This window comes from Papio anubis, chromosome 6 (assembly GCF_008728515.1).
Source record: "Papio anubis isolate 15944 chromosome 6, Panubis1.0, whole genome shotgun sequence".
In the NCBI taxonomy this organism is placed as follows: domain Eukaryota; kingdom Metazoa; phylum Chordata; class Mammalia; order Primates; family Cercopithecidae; genus Papio; species Papio anubis.
Window position 1 is genome coordinate 13952418 of NC_044981.1, and position 22109 is coordinate 13974526.

The 22109-nt window shown below is 39.6% G+C and overlaps 2 protein-coding genes across 5 annotated transcripts in view; both read left to right on the forward strand.

Moving 5' to 3' along the window:
• The window catches only part of LOC116275347 (skin secretory protein xP2-like), a 48963-nt gene extending 40279 nt beyond the window's left edge, over positions 1–8684 (forward strand). Inside the window, exon 3 of the mRNA XM_031667366.1 lies at positions 8524–8684. Within this exon, the coding sequence (XP_031523226.1) occupies positions 8524–8684 (161 nt within the window). The remainder of the gene's footprint in view (positions 1–8523) is intronic.
• Positions 1–14328, forward strand: part of RNF182 (ring finger protein 182) — a 54819-nt gene extending 40491 nt beyond the window's left edge. For 2 of the 4 annotated variants that reach the window (XM_017957591.3, XM_031666927.1), the window contains exon 2: positions 11211–14328. In XM_017957591.3, coding sequence (XP_017813080.1) covers positions 11422–12165 — 744 coding nt within the window. In that variant the 5' untranslated portion in view covers positions 11211–11421 and the 3' untranslated portion in view covers positions 12166–14328. Of the gene's footprint in view, positions 1–8525; positions 8681–8741; positions 10679–11210 lie in introns of those variants that run through there. The other 2 variants (XM_031666926.1, XM_017957590.3) reach the window with 2 other exon arrangements.
• The last annotated feature ends 7781 nt before the right edge of the window (positions 14329–22109 follow it).

Genomic DNA, 22109 nt, shown 5'->3' on the forward strand with positions numbered 1-22109 from the left:
TGGTGTGGTGATCTGGTGAGTTTCAATTCTTTGATACTTTTTTTGAGAGGCATGAAAGTCCTCTCCTGAGGAAGGAGCTCAGATTAAACAAATATAAGTTTTAAGCTTTAAGATAAGAAAGGGCAATCTATGTTTATAAAAAAGATTAGTCTATAGGACTATTGGGTTGGTTTCAGAGAGAAAAAGACAGCAGCCCGAAAATCCCATACATTTCCCTGTCAGGAGGAAATTTGTTACTATGTAAGCATTCAGAAATATCACGTGTTTTCTGACAAAAATAATAATACAAAACAAAAAGTAACTGAACCAAAAGTTAACCAGAAACACATACCTTGAGGTGAAGGAAGATGACAGGAGGGAAATATTTGGAATTGAATCAAATAAATCAAGTGAGAAGGAAAGAATGAGTTAATACATGACAGCCTTTACATTAAATGTGAATGAACTTGGAAAATTCACAAATTTTTATAATTCATTAAATGTTTTAATGGCAAAATTGTCAGACTGAGTTAAAAACCAAAACCCAGGTCAGGCATGGTGGCTCATAACTAATCCCAGCACTTTGGGAGGCCAAGGTGGGTGGATTGCTTGAGTACAGGAGTTTGAGACCAGCCTGGACGACATGACAAAACCGTGTCTCTACTAAAAATACAAAAATTAGCTAAGCATGGTGGCACACACCTGTAATCTCTACTTGGGAGGCTGAGGTGAGAAGGTTGCTTGACCCTGGTGGGTGGAGGTTGCAGTGAGCTAAGATCATGCCACTGCACTCCATCCTGGGTGACAGATCAGGAACCTGTCCCCAGGTTGTCAAATATAAATGTCTAAATTTAACCTAGGAAGAAATGGAACATTTGAATAGGACAGTAACCCTAAAAGAGATGGAAAAATTGTTAAAGATCTACTATTGCAAATGACAATGGAATCATATGAAATTACAGCTGAGTTTTATGTAACTTTTAAAGAACACATAATTTTATCGGTATTTAAACTGTTCCAGAAGATGAATAGCTCCTGTTTCACTTATAAAATAAGCATACATTTAATGTCACAACCTAACAGCACCAAAAAATTCTAGAGACCAATTTAATTTTGAGTACAGATGCAAAATTTCTAAATAAAATATTAGCGAATAGAACCCATGAATGTATTTGAGGACCCAACTGTGACCAGGTGGGGTTTATTCCAAGAATACAAAAGTCAAAATCTATCAGTGCAGTTTATTATGTGATCTATTTAAAGGTAGAAAATCATATGATCACATCAATAGATGCTGCAAAAGCATTTAACAAAATGTATAGATGCTAGTAATAAAAACTATTGGAACAGACAATGGAAAGAAACTCCATAGGCTAGCAAAACTTAGAAGTTCGATAACTATTGATGTTCAGGAGAAAGAATACTCGTATTACTGGTCGAGTATGTGTTACAGCCTTTTTGGAAAGCAGTCTGGCAAAATAGATTACAAGTAGTATCTGTTTGATCCAGAAATTCTACTCCTTGTTCTCCTAAAGAAATAAAAGCACCCACATGTAGGGATATATATTACAAGGTTGTGTTCGGCATTACTGTTTGTGTTGGGGGAAAAATTTAGACAAATAAATAGCCACCAGGAGAGGAATGGTTGGATATATTCTAGTACATCCAAATGGTGAAATATCATGCAGCCATTATAAAAGTAATTTAGGGCTATCTCAGTTGAATGAGCTATTATTGAGTAGGAAAAGCAAGATGCAGAAAACTTGGTATAATATACTACTAATAAAAAACAAAAAGATTGTGTTTATTTGTGTCCTTGCAATTATATGTAGATGGAGAAATACAGATGCTTTTCTACTTATGATGGGGTCACATCCCAATAAACTCTTTGGAAGTTGAAAATACTTAAGTTGGAAGAAAATGCATTTAATATACCTAACCTACCAAACATCGTAGCTTAGCCTAGCCTACCTTGAATGTGCTTAGCACACTTACATTGGTCTGTTGGGCAAAATCATCTATCACAAAGCTTATAATTGATACAGAAGGGGGTCAGGGAAGTGCTGGGTAGAGGAGGGCATGGTCCCTGGTTAGGGCTTCACCCTCAGACCTGTCACAGACCTAGAGAGGACAGGCCCTCCTGCCTTCACACCCAAATGTTCCATTTCCCAAGACCACCCTGGCCCACCACATCCCCATCCTGTACCTATAAAAACCCTGAGACACACAAGTGACTGGACGTTGAGAGGAGCACTGCGACACAAGAGCACACTGACAGACGCTGGCAGGCTGGCAGTCCATCAACCGGTAGAATGACAAGAAGTTTGGCCGGGGCAGTTGGAGGAGAGTCCAGGCGCTGAGTTGCCCGACTCCAGAGGAAAACCCCTTCCCACTCCATCTCCCTTCTGGCTCCCCATCCATCTCCTGAGAACTTCCACTCAATAAAACCTTGCACTCATTCTCTAAGCCCACGTGTGATCCGATTCTTCCGGTACACCAAGGCGAGAAACCTCAGGATACAGAAAGCCCTCTTTCCGTGCGATAAAGCAGAGGGTCTAATTGAGCTGACTAACATAAGCCACCTACAGACGGCTAAACTAAAAGAGCACGTGGTAACACACACCCTCTGGGGCTTCAGGAGCTGTAAACATTCAGCCTTACACACTGCTGTGGGGTCAGAGCCCCATAACCTACCTGTCTTCATGCTCTGCCTAGAAGTTTGAGCGGTGGGGCACTGAAGAAGTGAGCTACACCCCCATCACATGCCCTGTGAGAGGGATAAGGGAACTTTTCCCATTTCATAATGAAGTGTTGAGTATCTCGTGTCATTTACTGAATACTGTAATAAACGTGAAAAACAATGGTTTTGTGGATACTCAAAATATGGTTTCTACTGAATGTGTATGGCTTTTGCATGAGTGTAAAGTAGAAAAATAGGAAGTTGTGAACCATCTGTATGTAGAAGAAGACATACCAGGTAGTTAATATGGGTTCCTGGGGGAAGTGGAACAGGGAAGGGTGGTATTCTGGCTGATACTTGTGGAGGAGAAAAGAACCAAATAAAAAAGAATGCACACACACAAAGGCCACTAATAAATAAGCAACAATATGTCTGGTGACCTTTGTGTATTTATATATGTAAATATGTGTTTATGTGTACATGTGCATGCGTGTGTGCACACATGTGCAAATGAAATCTTAGAGAATGCCTGTTGCCTCTGAGTTGTTTTGTTGAATTATTTATATAAATTTCTGTAATACTAAGTAGCAACCTAGATCTAAAACAACAATAAACTCTCAATGTCAAGTACAGCATGGTAACTGTATTAGGGCCCTTTGGGTTGTAAGTAACAGAAATCCATCCAGAAAACTAGCATAAGCATAAAAAGGAATTTATTGGCTCACAGAAACCTTCATACATTAGTGACTTCAGAAACTCAGTTTAGGTCTCATCAGGTTTGTCTCTGTTTTTTTTTTTTTTTTTTTTTTTATCTCTGCCTCTTGTTTTCCTTTACTGTCTTCATAATTTTGGCTTTGTTCTTCTTATTCTCCCTCTTGCTGCCATGGCAGTTCCTTGATACATCTTTTTCTGGTTCTGTGTCCCCTCCCCTGGTCCCTGTCCTGTCCTGTTTTTCCCTAGCTTCAAATAAAAAGAGTTCCAGGCAGGAGCTTTGAGAAGTCTGGTTTGGCTCACATGCCCATTAGACTAATCCTTGTGAATAGGGGAGTAGTGGAGTATGTGATCAGTCAGGCCTGGTCCAAAGTCCACACCTTTGGAGAGAAGGGAGGTACTATGATTAGCACAGCCCACCCACCATTTTGTAATTTGAGTAAGTAGGGAACACTTCGCCAAAGAAGTGGGGGCAGTTGGGAAGGGAGCAGTGTGATATAAAGGAGCAAAAAGATCCTAGGTAGATACAAACAACAGATGTCCACTGGAGGGACTTTGCTTTAAAATATAAGCCAAGTTTGCATCTTCACCATCAAGGGAATTAAGTAGCAGAGTAAGATGGATTTGAGTCTGATAATAAGTGGTAAACATTTAGGGCTGTGAAAACAATCATTTGCCCAATAGTCCAGGAGCTCAAGCTAATTTATGAGAATAATAGTAGGTAATTATTTGTATAGTCTTATCCCCAGATGACTTATAAAAGGATGAAAGACTGTGAAGTGTTAGTTAGGTATACCAGCTTCATATATTTGAAAATGTATGTATTTTTCTAGGAAAAGAAAACTTTGTATTTATTTTTAAGGCAATTTTAGCATACCAGATTTTTTACTCAGTGTCTGGTGAGACATACTTTAGCCCTTGTTCTCACCAAGGCATGCACAGATATGTCCATCCTGGAGATTCCATCCACTTTCCCTCTTTTCTTAATATATAATAATTTACATATTTATGGGGTACATGTGAGTGTTTGTAACATACAAAGAATGTATAGTGGTCAAGTCAGGGTAATTGGGTTATTCATCACCTTAACTGTTTATTATTTTTATATATTGGTATTTCAAGCTTTCTGGTTACTTTGAAATATACACATTATTGTTGCTAAGTATAGTCACCCTAGTATGCTATCAAATATTAGAACTTATTACTTCTATCTAATTGTATGTTTGTACCCATTAACCAACCTCTCTTCTTTCTCCCTCCCCTACCTCATCCTGAGATAGTTGTTTAGCTCCCATATGAGTGAGAACATGAGGTATTTGTCTTTCTGTGCCTGGCTTATTGCACTTAACATAATCACTTCTGGTTCCATTCATGTTGCTGCAAATGACAGGATTTCATTCTTTGTTATTGCCAAATAGTAGTTCACTTTTTTTATCTATTCCTCTGTTGATGGGCATATAGCTTGATTCCATATCTTTGCTATTGTGGATAGTCCTGCAATAAAAATGGTAGTGCATATATCCCTTTGATATATTGATTTCTTTTTCTTTGGGTAGATACCCAGTAGAGGAATTGCTGGGTTGTAAGGTATTTCTATTTTTAGTTTTTTGAGAAATGTTCATACTGTTTTCCATAGTGGTTGTACTAATTTATATTCTTACGAGCAGTATTGATTCGTAGTAATTCATGAAAATTAAGATGATAGATAAATGACATTTCAATTTTGTGGAAAAAATTAATGAACTTACATACAGATCATATGGAAAAAGTAAGTTGATCCAAAATATACATCTATATATTTTGAATGTAGAAAAATCTGTATCTATAAAAATAGCCCAAAAAGTCATAGATTCCCTTTCTTTCCTTTTTCCTTTTGTTTTTCCTTTCCTTTCTTTTTTTATGGTGAAAGATAACACTAGTACAGAAAATGGTACTGTGTAATGGAGTAGCACAAAATGAACCCTTGTAAGTACCACCCCAGTCAAGAAGAGTGCATTGTCAACCACTCTGTAGCCTGCACTGAGTCTGCTTGGACATTGTCCTTTCTTCCCTTCAAGGCATTGGCTGTCCTGATAATATGGTTTGGCTCTGTGTCCCCACCCAAGTCTCATCTTGAATTGTAATTCCCATGTCAAGGGTGGAGCCAGGTGGAGATAATTGAATTATGGGGGCAGTTTCCCCAATACTGTTCTCATGATAGTAAGTTCTCATGAAATCTGATGGTTTTATAAAGGGTTTCTCATTTAACTTGGCATTCATTCTCCCTTGCCTGTTGCCATGTAAGACGTGACTTTGCTCCTTTTTCGCCTTCTGTCATGATTGTGAGGCCTCCCCAGCCATGTGAAACTGTGAGTCCATTAACCCTCTTTTTCTGTATAAATGACTCAGTCTTGGGTATATCTTTATTAGCATAAGAATGAGCTAATACAGTAAATTAGTACCAGGAGTGGGGTACTGCTATAAGGATACCTGAAAATGTGGAAGCAACTTTGGAACTGGGTAACAGACAGAGATTGAAACAGTTTGGAAGGCTCAGAAGAAGACAGGAAAATGTGGGCAAGTTTGGAACTTCCTAGAGTCTTGGAGGGCTCAGAAGGCAGGAAGATGCAGGGAAGTTTGGAACTTCCTAGAGACTTTGAATGCCTTTGACCAAAATGCTGATAGTGATATGGACAATAAGGTCTAGGCTGAGGTTGTCTCAGATGGAGATGAGAAACTTGTTGACAACTGGAATAAAGGTAACTCTTGCTATGTTTTAGCAAAGAGATTGGTGGCATTTTGCCCCTGCCCTAGAGATCTGTGGAACTTTGAACTTGAGAGAGATGATTTAGGGTATCTGGTGGAAGAAATTTCTAAGCAGCAAAGCATTCAAGAGGTGATTTGGGTGCTATTAAAAGCATTCAGTTTTATGTATTCACAAAGATATGGTTTGGAATTGGAATTTATGTTTAAAAGGGAAGCAAAGTGGCCGGGTGCAGTGGCTCATGCCTGTAATCCCAGCACTTTGGGAGGCCGAGACGGGCAGATCATGAGGTCAGGAGATTGAGACCATCCTGGCTAACATGGTGAAACCCCATCTCTACTAAAAATACAAAAAAAAAAAAATTAGCTGGGCGTGGTGGTACGTACCTGTAGTCCCAGCTACTCGGGAGGCTGAGGCAGGAGAATGGCATGAACCCAGGAGGCGGAGCTTGCAGTGAGCTGAGATTGCACCACTGCACTCCAGCCTGGGCAGCAGAGCAAGACTCTGTCTCAAAAAAAAGGGAAGCAGAGTATAAAAGTTCAGAAAATTTGCAGCCTGACGATGCAATAGAAAAGAAAAACCCATTTTCTGAGGAGAAATTCAAGCTGGCTGCAGAAATTTGCATAAGTAATAAGGAGCCAAATGTGAATTGCCAAGACAATGGGAAAAATGTCTCTGCATATCAGAGGTCTTCATGGCAGCCCCTCCCATCACAGACCCAGAGTTCTAAGAGAAAAAACGGTTTTGTCAGCTGGACCTAGGGCCTTACTGCTTTGTGCAGTCTCGAGACTTGGTGGCCTATATCCTAGCCATGGCTAAAAGGGGTCAGTGTACAGCTCAGCCCATGACTTCAGAGGGTGCAAGCCCCAAACCTTGGCAGCTTCCATGTGGTGTTGAGTCTCTGGGTGCACAGAAGTCAAGAATTGAGGTTTGGGAACCTAGATTTCAGAGGGTGTATGGAAATGCCTGGACGTCCAGGCAGAAGTTTGCTGCAGGGGTGGGGCCCTCATGGAGAACCTCTGCTAGGGCAGTGTGGAAGGAAATGTGGGGTTGGAGCCCCCACACTGAGTCCCCACTGGGGCACTGCCTAGTGGAGCTGTGAGAAGAGGGCCACCGTCCTCCGGACCCCAGAGCAATAGATCCACAGACAGTTTGCACCATGCATTTGGAAAAGCTGCAGACATTCAACACCAGCCTGTGAAAGCAGCCAGGAAGGAGGCTGTACCCTACAGAGCCACACGGGCAGAGCTGTCCAAGACCTTGGGAACCCAACTGTTGCATTAGCATGACCTGGATGTGAGACATGGAGTCAAAGATTTGGCTGCCCTGTTGGATTTTGGACTTGCATGGTGCCTGCAGCCCCTTTGTTTTGGCCAATTTCTCCCATTTGGAATGGGTGTATTTATCTAATGTCTGTACCCCCATTATATTTTGGAATTAACTAACTTGCCTTTGATTTTACAGGCTCATAGATGCATGGGACTTGCCTTGTCTCAGATGAGACTTTGGACTGTAGACTTTTGAGTTAATGCTGAAATGAGTTAAGACACTGGGGGACTGTTGGGAAGGCATGATTGGTTTTGAAATGTGAGGACATGAGATTTGGGAGGGGCTAGAGGTAGAATAATATGGTTTGGCTCTGTGTCCCCACCCAAATCTGACCTTAAATTGTAATAATCCCCACATGTCAAGGGCAGAGTCAGGTGGAGATAATTGAATCATGGAGGCAGTTTCCTCTATACTGTTCTCATGATAGTGAATTCTCACGAGATCTGATGGTTTTATAAGCGGTTTCCCATTTTGCTTGGCATTCATTCTGTCTTGCCTGATGCCATGTAAGATATGCCTTTGCTCCTCCTTCACTTTCTGCCTTGATTGTGAGGACTCCCCAGCCTCCTCCACAATGTGGAACTGTGAGTCCATGAAACCTCTTTTTCTATATAAATTACTCAGTCTTGGGTATGTCTTTATTAGCAGCATGAGAATGGACTAAACCTGACATGTAGTCTAATCACCTCCAGACTTTTCATAATAACTTTACCACCTAAGCTTGCACCCCTAAATGCTACAGCTTGATTTTGCGTGTTCGTGAACTTTATATAAATGGACTCATATAGTATTACTCTTTTTGAATCTGGCTTTCACTGAACATCATGATTGTTGTCCACAGCCTTTGACAGAAGTGAAGACAGGGTGGAGATGGGATGGAATGGCTGTATTTTAGAGGCCCAAAGAACAACTCTGACTAATTATAACCCTAGAAAGGTTTAGATTTTTGGTTATTATTCAAGTTCTTTGAGGGATCTTAAAATCATAATGACATAGATGAAACTCTTTTTTTTTTAAACTCTAGCAGTTGGTAGCCTGGCTTTTCAAGAGGAACAATCACCATGCTGTTTTCTGCCGTTCCAGGAAGAAATACTTGTGTTGGCTGCATTTCCAGGGATGCTGCCAGAGCTCAAGGCTGTCACCTGGTCTTGCCCAGAAGAGCCATTCTTAGAGGCAGGACTTGATGAAGGCTTTCCTGCTGATGGAATAGGTTTGCTAGAGCTGGCCTTGGAATTAGAGTAGGTATATTTTTTATTGGATATTTGAATATTGAGTATTTTCTTTGCATGTTACCAAGAAGTCCCTTATATAAATTTTTATAAATATAAGCATTATAATCACATAACACTCTATCTTAACATATTCAGTAATCTGAAAGAGTATTTCTATGACAAAACAAAGCTTTGTTTCAAATAATAGCTCAATATTGTCAAGGAAATAATTTAGGTTCAAACAATTATCAGATAGAAATTGTGGCTGGCTCAACATAAAGTGTTATTGCTACTCTTCTAATGGTTGGAAGCTTGGTACCGAAAGGAGGAATGTGACCCGCTGACTGTCAAGTGCTGATGTTCTAATGTGTTCTCACGTATTCATAAACACTTATGTGTCTACTCTAGCTTTCTGTGCCTCTAGATGTAATTTTGCCTAGTTATCCTCACTGGATGTTTTACTCTTTTTTTCTGATGTCTTTATGCATATGTTTACATACTTTCTTTTCCTTTTTCCACATGACTTCACATACCTCAGTCCTTTCTATGGCAGTGGGGACAGACAATGCTGCTAATCCTACTGGGACCATCAGCTTCCTAACCTCTGGATTCAGGAGAGCGTTATGTCTGGGTGGGCATGTAGCTCCAAAGAACAAATTACATGTTCCATTTGGGTTGGCTGAAGTCTGTGTGTGGCTAACGGGGGTACTGTTGTAAGAGCCCTGTGTTCAGCAGGGAATGAATGGGAGCTTTCTAGGTGGCAGATCACCAGTGAATTGCCCAGGGCTAGGGGCTGTCCCATGAAGTGAGCTAGGACTGTGTGTGTTGACCAGGATAGAACTCCTTCTTGTTCTTTGGCTATCATCCTGAAGATGTTCATCCCATAGGAGGAAAAATGCCAGCCTTGTGGAACTGTGAGCAGGACATAGTCATGTTTTGCAGGGACATGGACCTGCATATCCTGAATGGGATCAGCATCAGGAATGAGGAAAATTAGGGCACATGGAAGGAAAGGAGAGAGAAGACTTGATGTTTGTGTCTGTATATCTTTTTTGTGTGTTACGCTGGATGCATAGAGATTGGGTCGTGGTAGCAGTTTTGAAATACAGGCATACATATACTATATTTTAAAAAATCCTACCAACATTTTTGGTTACCAGAGATTCTATAGATTGACTTCTTTTTGCCACCAAGTATACATCTTGCCACTGCTGTCCATTACACATTCTTGTAGAATAGGAAGTCAATTAAAAATTAAAGTCTTAAAATGAAGACAATATGTATTAATAAGTCATCTATTCATGATTTTTAAAATTATCCAGATTCAGCTACCCCCTGCCTTTCTCTGTTCGTGCAGTATGATCCATAGCAAATTTAAATGTCTAGCAGTTACTCTCTGCCCTCAGAGCTGTTATGACAGCTTTTTGCTATTATTGCTTGGAGATGTGCTCAGAAAATCAAATACATTTTGATATTTTTCTAAGCCAAACATAATTTAAGGTGAATCAACTACCAAAAATACCACATATATTAAAGCTAGTTAAAAATAATTTGGAGATTTTCTATTAACACTGCTTCCTTCCATTAGTACTGAAAATTGAAAACTGACTGTGCATATGAAATTAACCTTCAGCCATTTGTCCAAAGCCAGTAATAACCAGTAATAGCAATAGTAATAGTAAGGACTGTAGATTGTATTACACTTTCCTTTTACTAAAGAGTTTGTGTGAAATAAAGTAGATGAGTAAGTGAATGTTGAGTATTTATTGATAGCCATGCACAAGTGATTTCTTCATGTCTAGAGACATAGCTATGCATGTTTTATCTGTATTTACTTCTCTTTCTTGGGACTTAGACTTGACTTGTTTATAGTGCTTATATTGGGTGTTACATGCCTCATTCTTCCTTTAGTGAATGTATATGCACAGCTGTGGTTTTCAAGACTGGCATTGAAACAAAAAAAATTGAAATGGAATAGTCAAACAATAAAGGCTTTTATATAACAGATTTCTTTACACTGAGAAGGTAAGAACAGTCTGCTCTACTTAAATATGCTCTTATCTCTATCAAAGCACTCTCTGAAAACACATTTTTAACATTTGTCCTTAATATTCCCTTTTGTGTATTCATGAGCACTATTGACGGTATTTAGACACCTGGTATTTACACCAGCAATACTCGAATTAGTCTTCTGTTTCCAATACATGTCCCATTCTGTTTTCAGAGGCCAGAATTTGTTACAAGTTTCAAAGTGAAAATCTCTTGTATCTAGACTAAAGTATGTTCTAGAGCACATAGCTAGCTCTACACTGTCCTTTACACCCATTAGGATTCTTAACTCTTTCTTCACTATCATGCTTGTTGACTGAAACAGCTAAGCATGGAGATAACACTTTCCTGTTCTGATGACAGAAGTATGTGAAAAGATGAAGGGGATTTAACCTTCTAAGTTTATTGCTTCTAATCCTTGAAGCTCAGAAAATTCCATAAAGCACTTTTCAGAAACACCTTTTCAATGAACTGTTCATTATATTAGAATCTCTCTTCTTCTTTACAGACTCTTCATGTGGCCTTTATAAATATGCATTTGAGACAGAGTTATATGCAGAAGTTGAAAATGCCTGGAAGACTTCTGGTTTCTGTCACTACTTGTCCTGCCTTTTTGTGTTGCTGCCAGATTTGGATGATATGATATTCAGAGGGGCACCTTAATCAAAGCCATTCTTCAACAAGACCCACCTGGCAGAAGATTACACACATAATTCAAGATGGCTAGTCAACCTCCCGAAGACCCTGCAGAGTCTCAGGCCTCTGACGAGCTCGAGTGCAAAATCTGTTACAATCGATACAATCTGAAACAGAGGAAACCCAAAGTGCTGGAGTGTTGTCATAGGGTTTGTGCCAAATGCCTCTACAAAATCATAGACTTTGGGGACTCCCCACAAGGTGTCATTGTCTGTCCTTTCTGCAGGTTTGAGACGTGCCTGCCAGATGATGAAGTTAGTAGCCTGCCCGATGACAACAACATCCTTGTTAACTTGACTTGTGGAGGCAAAGGGAAGAAGTGCCTGCCAGAGAACCCCACTGAGCTGCTGCTCACCCCCAAGAGGCTGGCCTCTCTGGTCAGTCCTTCTCACACCTCCTCCAACTGCCTGGTCATAACCATCATGGAGGTGCAGAGAGAGAGCTCCCCGTCCCTGAGCTCCACTCCTGTGGTGGAATTTTATAGGCCTGCGAGTTTTGACTCTGTCACCACTGTGTCACACAACTGGACTGTGTGGAACTGCACGTCCCTGCTGTTTCAGACATCCATCCGGGTGTTAGTGTGGTTGCTAGGTTTGCTCTACTTCAGCTCCTTACCCTTAGGAATCTACTTATTGGTGTCTAAGAAAGTCACCCTTGGGGTCGTCTTTGTCAGCTTGGTCCCTTCGAGCCTTGTTATTCTTATGGTGTATGGTTTTTGCCAGTGTGTTTGTCATGAATTTCTAGACTGTATGGCACCTCCTTCTTGACTGATATGCAAAATAAGAAATTGGACACACATTGCCATGTTTGAGTGTGAAGTTAGATACTTTATAATTTATTTCCTTTTATGTTCTTTATGATTAGTGTCCATGACATTAACAAAGCCCTTGGTCATGTATTGACTTGATTGGTTTTCCTGTAGGTCGGAAGTAAAAATGTTCATTTCTACTTAGGGGTTAGCACAATTGTATAAGCTCACCCTTCATGGAGCACTGACAGCAGTGAGTCTTCCCAGAGAAAGGGCAGGGTTTCACTCAGTACAGCCAGACAGACGGTAGTGGTGTGGTATGTTATGCTGTAGGGAGATTTAGGAATGAATGGATCCTTCCTTTCGTATTCATGGATATTCTGTGATGGCGGTTGGACACAAGAGGAAAGTTGCTCTGAGACACATCCATTTACAAAGTGTGTACTCCCTCCCCTCCCTATATTCCTGGTATTGGAACACCCTGGAATTGTCTTCAGGTGTTTTCTCTCTTAAGTCACTCTCTATAGTCAGCATTCCCATTGAGATACCTGTTCCCTCTGCACATTCTCCCTTGCCAAGAGGAAACTCAGTTCCATTCCCTTGGGTGGTTTCAACTGAATACCTGTTTTGCCATATTACTAAAGAGAATGAAAAGCACTGAGGAATTTGCATCACAGTCAACTTCATGGCAGAATGTGGCCATTTGTCCTAGAGACACACTCTTTCCTCCATGTCTATTTTCCTCTCTCCTCAGTCTTCTCTGAGAAGAATGGAGGAGAATGAACTTCTCATAGAGTGGTTACTATTCATGAAAACCTTCATTTGACTCTTTCCTTATAACATCTTAGTTTTGGTTTTTTTAAACCACATTGCCCAATCAGCCTCACCCCTTGTCCTGAAAAGGTTACGTTTAAATTAGTTGCTATAAATTCATAAAGACTTTTTCCCCCATTGTATTTTTGGTTCTATTAGGATTTACTTTACTGAATCTTACAACAATTAGAGGTGAACTGTGGCAATGAAAATCAGAAACAGTTAATGAGATGCTTCAGTTTACAGTTTGAAGTGCTAAGAACCTAAGTATTTTGCTGTACAGTACTGAGTTGTACCAAAATATGATGGTTTAGGTTTATGTGCAAGACTTTATGTTGTAGTCTAGACAAAGGGGTGGGCAAGAGACATGCAAAGCTGATGCCCTACTTGAAAAGACCCTTCAAGGAAGTAAATGGCAGGGACAGAGTGGAGCTTAACATGTTGCTATTCCTGTTGTCTTTGAGTTGGTTTTGGAATGAATTCAAGTTCTTACACAATTTATTTTGAATACAAGCATAACCTAGGTGATTTGAGTTAATGAACTTATTTTCATGATGTAGGGAAAGTTGAATGTATATATTTCTGAGAAGAACTTGTTTAGCAGATTACAAGTTGGCAGAATAGAATAGAATGTTCACAGAAACTAGGCAAAAATTTGAAAAAGCATTCTAGTCTCTAAAACCCATTACTAATTATTAACATTAAAATATTTGTAGCTTAGAAAGGGGGCATTACTAAGACGACTTTAACTTGTTCGTGATGAAATCTGTTGTGTGATGCAGGTACGGTGCACCCATTCCAACTGGAATAGCAGTTTGATTTTTATTGTAAAACTAAACTTTGGGAATATGTATGCCCAAAGTTAAGTAGGATGAGAAAAGTATACATGGGATATGGTCCAATGAATAAAAGCCCCAAGATACAGCTAAATACATTTATGATTTCATAAAATCTAGTTTAGATAGCATTGTGATGCAATTTCCAGAAATCCATTTGTGTTTAGAGTAAATATCATATTTAGAAGATGTTTTGTGGTTCGGATTTATATATTTATAAGGTTTTTTAAAAAAATGTTCGTTTTTTCTGAATTGTAACATTGAGTAAATTGATGAGTTATATAATGAGATTTCTAGAAAGCTCTGGACATGGGTACTGTGTGTTTTGCTTATCTGTATAATGTCTACAGTGATAAATTTGTGTCTCCATGTATTGTGGCAGTCTTTTTTCTAGTTAATTTGGCTTTAAAGAGCAATCTTTGTATGACACCAGAAAACTCTTCATGCTGTTGAATGAAAAAAAGATAATGCTTTAATATTTTATTCACTGTGATACTGTTTTGTTTGTCTATTAAATTGTTATTATTTCCAAATTTAGAAGTTTGATTTCTCTGACTTACGGTTAAATTTCAGTTATGACTTTGCACCTCTGTTAGTTTTAGATAATGGCAAACATGAACTTTCAGAAACGTTGGTTCAGCTAATGTCTTTATCATGCCCATGAAGACTTCAGAACTTTCCAACAACGGGGACCTAACCCATCACACTTCTAAAAGGCCTTCATAGTTTGTTTTGTTTTGTTTTTGTTTTTGTTTGTTTTGTTTTTAGCAGGGGAGAGGAATTAGGGGAGATGAAATAAAAATACCATCTTTATAAATAAATTCTTCGGTTTTAGTTTGTTTGATTTCATTTCCAGGTTTTTGTCTAACTGCTCAACAAAATAGAATCCAATTTAGTTGGGAAATCACTTACCTTGTATGGTCTGGGAAAAATTAAAAAATTACATGGTATCTAAATTTGACCATTGTTAGGCAAAGTAGAAATAATTTGGGAATATGCAACAGTTCTATGCTTATGATAATTAGTGAATTGGCACCATATGTTAATCAAGAATAATGGCTTCATTCACTTCTGAAATGTTTATGTAAATGAGCAAAGAATCAGCTTAAAGAAAGCAGTTACCTGTATTGGTCATAACTTATGGAGTGAATTCATGCATATCTCCCGGGAGACCTGAGAATGATGTGTGTTTTCCAGATTGTAAACAGATACTAGGCTTCGAAGACACCTTGAAGAAATTTCTTTTTTTTTTTTTTTTTTTGAGACGGAGTCTCGCTGTGTCTCCCAGGCTGGAGTGCAGTGGCGTGATCTCGGCTCACTGCAAGCTCCGCCTCCCGGGTTCACGCCATTCTCCCGCCTCAGCCTCCCAAGTAGCTGAGACTACAGGCGCCCGCCACCACGCCCGGCTAGTTTTTTTTGTATTTTTAGTAGAGACGGGGTTTCACCATGTTAGCCAGGATAGTCTCGATCTCCTGACCTCGTGATCCACCCGCCTCGGCCTCCCAAAGTGCTGGGATTACAGGCTTGAGCCACCGCGCCCGGCCAGAAATTTCTTAATATGTCAACCAAGTAGTCCCAAAGCCAAATGAATCCTGGTATTGATAGGCGAACTGATATAGCCATTGTAAGTATGAGCTCTGCAGTAGGTCATATTTATAGTTCATGGGATACAGATGAGCTGCAATTGAGTTAACTTGAGAGTATAATGCAAGCAAACTATGATTTTATGTGTTTCTGCATTTTTTGACACTTGCTCTTTTTGTCTACTCTTCTTGGTAAAAAATACCTCCACTTGCTTTGATTCCTTGGAAATGCCACAGAAACACCACATATTATTCCAGAGCTTTACTCAAAACCTGTGAGAGTCTTGGTGAGGTCCCTGAAAGAGTTTAACCATTTGCTCTCCAAGTTAGAGTTTGGGGTGCTTTCTACATCTTTGCCCTTTTATTAAATTATTCTCTCTACTTCAGTACCCTTCATGAATTTTTACTCCTTTGTGAGGAGCTATAGGCTTAGTATTGGGTCTTTCCTTACACGTTTACTTTTGTGTAAAAGAGATTTAAAAAATGTGAATAAATGTTGAAATTTGAGTAAATTCCAAATGAGTCCCGGAGGTAAAACAGATTCAGCCCAGTTCCTGATATTATTTCATACTGTGGTAGACTCCAAATCTGCATATACTCAGTGTACATTTATGGTTCTGACATGAAGGTGCTTTAAGCTTATGAATAAAAGAATCAAAAATTAAATTACATCCTGAGTACTGTGTATACTAAGTACGGATCTGTGCTAATGTATTTTTAAAAGTGGTTAAACCTTGATTTAATTACAACATCAATTAACCGAAAAGTCACAAGCATTTTAATTGAGTTTATTAGATTTGTAACATATTAACACTTTAAATTGAGAGGGTTGGAATTTCATAGGAGAAAAGAATATGCTCTGATTGTAGGTGATTTTAGATCTTGTTTTTCCCATTAAGTGTAAGGAAAGTTTTTTTTTTTTTTTTTTTTTTTTTTTTTTTTTTTTTTTTGGGTGTTTTTGTTTGTTTTTTCGGGTGGGGTGCAGTGGCCGGGTCTCAGCTCACTGCAAGCTCCGCCTCCCGGGTTTACGCCATTCTCCTGCCTCAGCCTCCCGAGTAGATGGGACTACAGGCACCCGCCACCTCGCCCGGCTAATGTTTTGTATTTTTTAGTAGAGACGGGGTTTCACCGTGTTAGCCAGGATGGTCTCGATCTTCTGACCTCGTGATCCGCCCGTCTCGGCCTCCCAAAGTGCTGGGATTACAGGCTTGAGCCACCGCGCCCGGCCAAGGAAAGTTTTAAGAAACATTCACATTCACATTATATTTACATTCTTATTACCTCAGATAAGAGATCGGGCCTGAAGACAGCTTTGGGAGTCTTTAGCAATTCTTTCTTCTTTTTTATAGTCTGTATTTAAAAAATTTTTTAAATTGAAATACAATTGTATATATGTTGTACATAGTAGTGTTTTGATACATAATAATATATAGTGATCAGATCCGGGCAATTAGGATAACCATCTCACACATTTTTCGTTTCTTTGTTGGGAACATTCACTATCCTCCTTCTAGCTATTTAAATCTATATACTCTATTATTAACTAGGGTCATCCTACAGTGTTATAGAACACTAGAACTTACTCCTCCCATCGAGCTGTAATTCTGTATCCTTTAACAAATTTCTCTGCATCTCTCCCTTTTCTCTACCCTGCCTAGCCTCTAGTATTCTGTTCTACTTTTTACTTCTATGAGATCAACGTTTTTTTTAGCTTCTATATATGAGTGAGAACACATGGTATTTAACTTTCTGTTCCTGGTTTATTTCATTTAACATAAGGTCCTCCAGTTCCATCCATGTTGCCACAAATGATAGGATTTCATTATGTTTTATGTCTGAATAGTATTCCATTGTGTACTATACCACATTTTCTTTATCCATTCATTTGTTCTTAGATACCTAGGCTGATTCCATATCTTGGCTATTGTGAACAGTGCTGCAGTAAACATGGGGTGCAGATGTCTCTTCCATACACTGATTCCTTTGGATAAATGCTCTGGATTGCTGGATCACAGTTCTTATTAGTTTTTTGAGGACCCTATTCTCCATAGTGACTGTACTATTCTCCCTTGTGACTGTACTAGTTTATATTTCCACCAACAGTGTATTTCAATAGCAGTGGAAGGTGAGGGGGTAGAGAAATGGTGAGGCCCAGAGAGGACTGAGAGGCTGAGCTCTCCAGGCTATAACTCTGAATGCTTAGTAGGGCAGTGGGCACAGCCCCTGTCATGGTGCAGCCAGAGGGGGGAATGGACACCAGACGCAGTGGTGATGGGGGCAAGGATAGGGCGTGGAGTTAGGATGATCAGGTGAACACAACAAGCAGATTCAGGTTGGTGAAAGAAAGGTTCTTCAGGCTTATTTCATGAAGATTTGCAAAGATACAGAAAAGTTGAGAAAATAGAATAATTATCACCTGTACACGTACCACTTAGAGTCAACAGTTAATCTTTTGCAATATTGTTTTCTGTCGCCCTTAAAAATAAAGAACTTCCCTCTAATTTGACTAAAACATTATATTATCTCAGACAATTAAAATACTTTTCTAATATTTAATATGCATTTTTCTCAAAATTTTCTATTCTCAAATATGTTTTGTAACTGAAAAAAAAAAACCAACCAACAAAAATTTTTTTAAAATACCAGGATCTGGTCAAGTCTGGCACGTTGCCTTTGGTTGTTTTATATCTTTATTCTCTTATTCTGGAATAGTCACCCCACCTTGTTTTCCCCATGACCTTGACTTCTTGAAGAAAGTAAGCCAGTTACCTTGTGCAATGTCCCACATTCTGTGTTTGGTGGTGTTTAATTTCTGTTACCTGTATTTTCTGTAAGCCGAAAATCTAGAAGCTTGATTGGACTCAGATTTTGGGCAACAAGTTGTCTTAGTCACCTTTGTATCGCATCACATTTGGAGGCATAAAATGAAAGGTTGTCCTCCCATTGAAACTGATCAAAACTCAGTTTGAGCCCTCAGTTAAGGTGGTCTCTCTACTGCCCCTGTGCAACTGTGAAAAAAAAATCCATGAGATGACACTTTGGATCCATGCCAGTATTCTCTTCCCTAACAATTTTCACCCGATGGATTTAACAGCCTATTATGATCCTTGCATGAATCAACTACAGGTACTTCATTTTCCAAAGATTTGGAGTGTTATTCTGGTGAGAACTAACTCCTGCCTCACTGGAGGGTTTTAAGTAAGGGTGATCCAGTTACTGACCGTCAGCTGTGTAGTGGAGGAAATGGGACCATAGAAACCAACCCCTGTCTAAAGCTTCAGTAAATCTTAAGGTTTGAATGCATCGTTCTAGTTAATGAACTGGAATGAAAATCACTTTTATCTTCCAATGTACTTTCTATGATCTCAGAGGAGAAAGAAGCCCAAATCATCTGTGAAGTAACTTTTTTTTTAACCTTTAAATAATTCACTGAACTCTAGCCTTGAACTGTCCGCTCTCAACCACTCTCTTGTTGACATTTCATAAGCAGCTCTCTGGTCATCTGCTGAATCATTACTTCCTTGAAGACTATGTACTCCTTATTCTCAGTCTTTGTCAAATTTAAATTCTTTGCTTTAGACAGCTCTTTTTCCTTGTTACTGTAGTAATTAGTTCACTCCTTATTCTGTTTCTCAGAGTGATCCTGTTTGCACAGAGTAACCTCTTGCCTATTGTCTGACCATTTCATCTCTTCTTAAAATCCCTGCCAGGCAGTGGGTTCCTCCGCAGCATCCACTGTGTGTTATACTATCCTGGAACTTTTCTGTATATGTACTCCCTCTTTTTAGATCTTTTTCTTTTTTTTTTTTTGAGACAGAGTCTCGCTCTGTAGCCCAGGCTGGAGTCGACCGCGGCTCACTCCAAGCTCCGCCTCCCAGGTTCACGCCTTCTCCTGCCTCAGCCTCCTGAGTAGCTGGGACTACAGGCACCCGCCACCGGGCCCGTCTAATTTTTTGTATTTTTAGTAGAGACGGAGTTTCACCGTGGTCTAGATCGCCTGACCTCGTGATCCGCCCGCCTCGGCCTCCCAAAGTGCTGGGATTACAAGCGTGAGCCACCGCTCCCGGCCCTTTTTCATTCTTTCTAGCAGCAAGTAGAATGCGTGCAGGACGCCTATCAAGTCACACAATACTGTAGTCTTTAGATAATGTTTTCAAACTTTTAGTAAGCATTATTTTTTAGTACATATATGCTGTGTAATTCTAAACTTAACATTTGCCCCTAATTCTTGCTAATACAGTCCCAATTTGGTTGAGCCAATCACAAATGAGGGATCCACCCTATGACTCAAACCTTTTGTTAGGCTCCACCTCCAACATTGGGATCAAATTTTAACATGACAAGTAAGTATCCAAACTATATCAAAAGTTAAGTAATGAGCAGCGCCACCTTCCTCCCCAGTTTCAAGGACAGAATTTAATATTCTTTGGTCTCCCGATGACCACTTCTCCATTCTCCACTCTAGCAGCTCTTGGTTAACAGATGTATACTGGACTAAAGTCAGATAATTCTGAGTTGGCTTAATGGTAAATCCTTCTCAGTAGTTAAGAATAAGTTAAACTTTTTATTGTTCCATGCCTACAAATAAGAGAGCTCATCTTTTAACATAGAGTTTCAAAAGAGTTAAAGTAACACTTTAGCTATGAAATGTTATTTTTAATGCCACATAACATCATTAGTCAATAAATGAACATCTGTTTTTGCTATGTGCTGAGCCAAAACCTCCTGCGCTCTTTGCTTTTTCCCCCATTTCCTCTGATTTCTTTAATGTCATTTAGGACATTAGTGACCTAGCACAGTCACTGCCACCTTCCTCCACACCTCCTGTGCACACACGCTTTATATTTCAGGAAACAAAGCTCTGTGAAAGAGAACCACATTAGTCTTCCACTAGCTGGGGATTATCCATTTAAGTACTATTTTAAAATATTGTTGTGATGACTAACAACTACATTTATGAATTCTTGTAGAACAATGGATTCAGCTGCTTGTCTCAGAGGTAATTATGCCCTCTTTTGCAATATTCACCATAGCTGAGCAATGGAGATTATTCCTAGCTAAATGATGGAATGGTTGTTGACACTGCTTCCATTTGATTTTTTTTTTTTTTTTTTTTTTGAGACGGAGTTTCACTCTGTCACCAGGCTGGAGCACAGTGGTGCGATCTAGGCTCACTGCAACCTCTGCCACCTGGGTTCAAGCAATTCTCTTGCCTCAGCCTCCTGAGTAGCTGGGACTACAGGCATGCGCCACTACATCCAGCTAATTTTTATATTTTTGGTAGAGACAGGGTTTCATCGTGTTAGCCAGGATGGTCTCAATCCCCTGACCTCATGATCCGCCTGCCTTGGCCTCCCAAAGTGCTGGGACTACAGGTGTGAGCCACTGCGCCCAGCCTGATACGATTTTTTTTTTTTCAAGAGATTCCAGTTTGAACTATATGCTTCTATGATTAAATTTACTGTCATTACAAATTTTATTGTTGGTTAGAGTTTTATAAATTATGAAATTATTTCTAGCCTATAATTTGACCAACTCTTAATCACCAGTTAAGAGGGAGTAAACAACATGCCCTAATTTTGTGGGATTTTTCTGCTGCTAGAGTGGAGAATGGAGAAGTGGTCATCGGGAGACCAAAGAATATTAAATTCTGTCCTTGAAACTGGGGAGGAAGGTGGCACTGCTAATTACCTAACTTTTGATATAGTTTGGATACTTACTTGTCCCCTGAAACCTCATGTTAAAATTTGATCCCAATGTTGGAGGTGGAGCCTAACAAAAGGCTGGAGTCATGGGGTGGATTCTTCATGAATGGTTTGGTGCAGTCCTTCACCTGCTAGAGAGTGAGTTCTTGCTCTGTTAGGTTCCCCCAGAGCTGGTTGTTAAAGGAGTCTGGCACTTCCCCTCTCTCCCTTGCTTCCTCTCTGGCCATGTGATCTCTGCACACGCAGGCTCCCCTTTGCCTTCTGTCATGAGTGGAAGCAGCCTGAGGACTTCACCAGTAGCTGAGCAAACACTGGTGCCATTCTTCTTGTACAGCCTACAGAACTGTGAGCCAAACACATCTCTTTTCCTTATACATTACCCAGCCTCATGTATTCCTTTATAGTAATGCAAAAATGGATGAAGACAACCCTCTTGCCTACTTACAGCTTTATATCCCAAATGGGAACCTTGCCAGAGTTTTTGATACAAAACCTAAACTTTCATTATTTTAATTCAAACTATTGACTACTTATGATACATAGCATACAAATATTTCTTGATTCTTTGACAAGATATCCATACATGTCACAATGCATTGGAAGGATATAAAGACAATTATAATGTTTCCAAGGTGTATCTCATTAAAGCAGTAGTTTCAAAATATATGACATAAAACATGTCTCAGTAGCTGGCCCAGGAAGGGAGGACTTCCTGGCTGTGCCTGCTCAGAAGGTGTGCCTATGCATCTTTCTTTTAGAGGTTCTCATGAGTGTTGCTACAGGAAAGGGCCTGAGAAGTAATTTGGTTAAAGAAACTTAGTTAGCAGTCTAATCGATTAATGTTTCCCCAAACTTATGTAACCATGGAAATCTTTCTCAAAACATCTATTAATATTTTGTGGAATTAGTGTTCTGTGGAGCATATTTTGTGAAATCGAGAATTGATAAAACTGTCATAATATAGAATCTGACAGCAGACATAAATCACTAAACCAGTGCATGAATCTAAAAGGCAGTCAAAAAGTC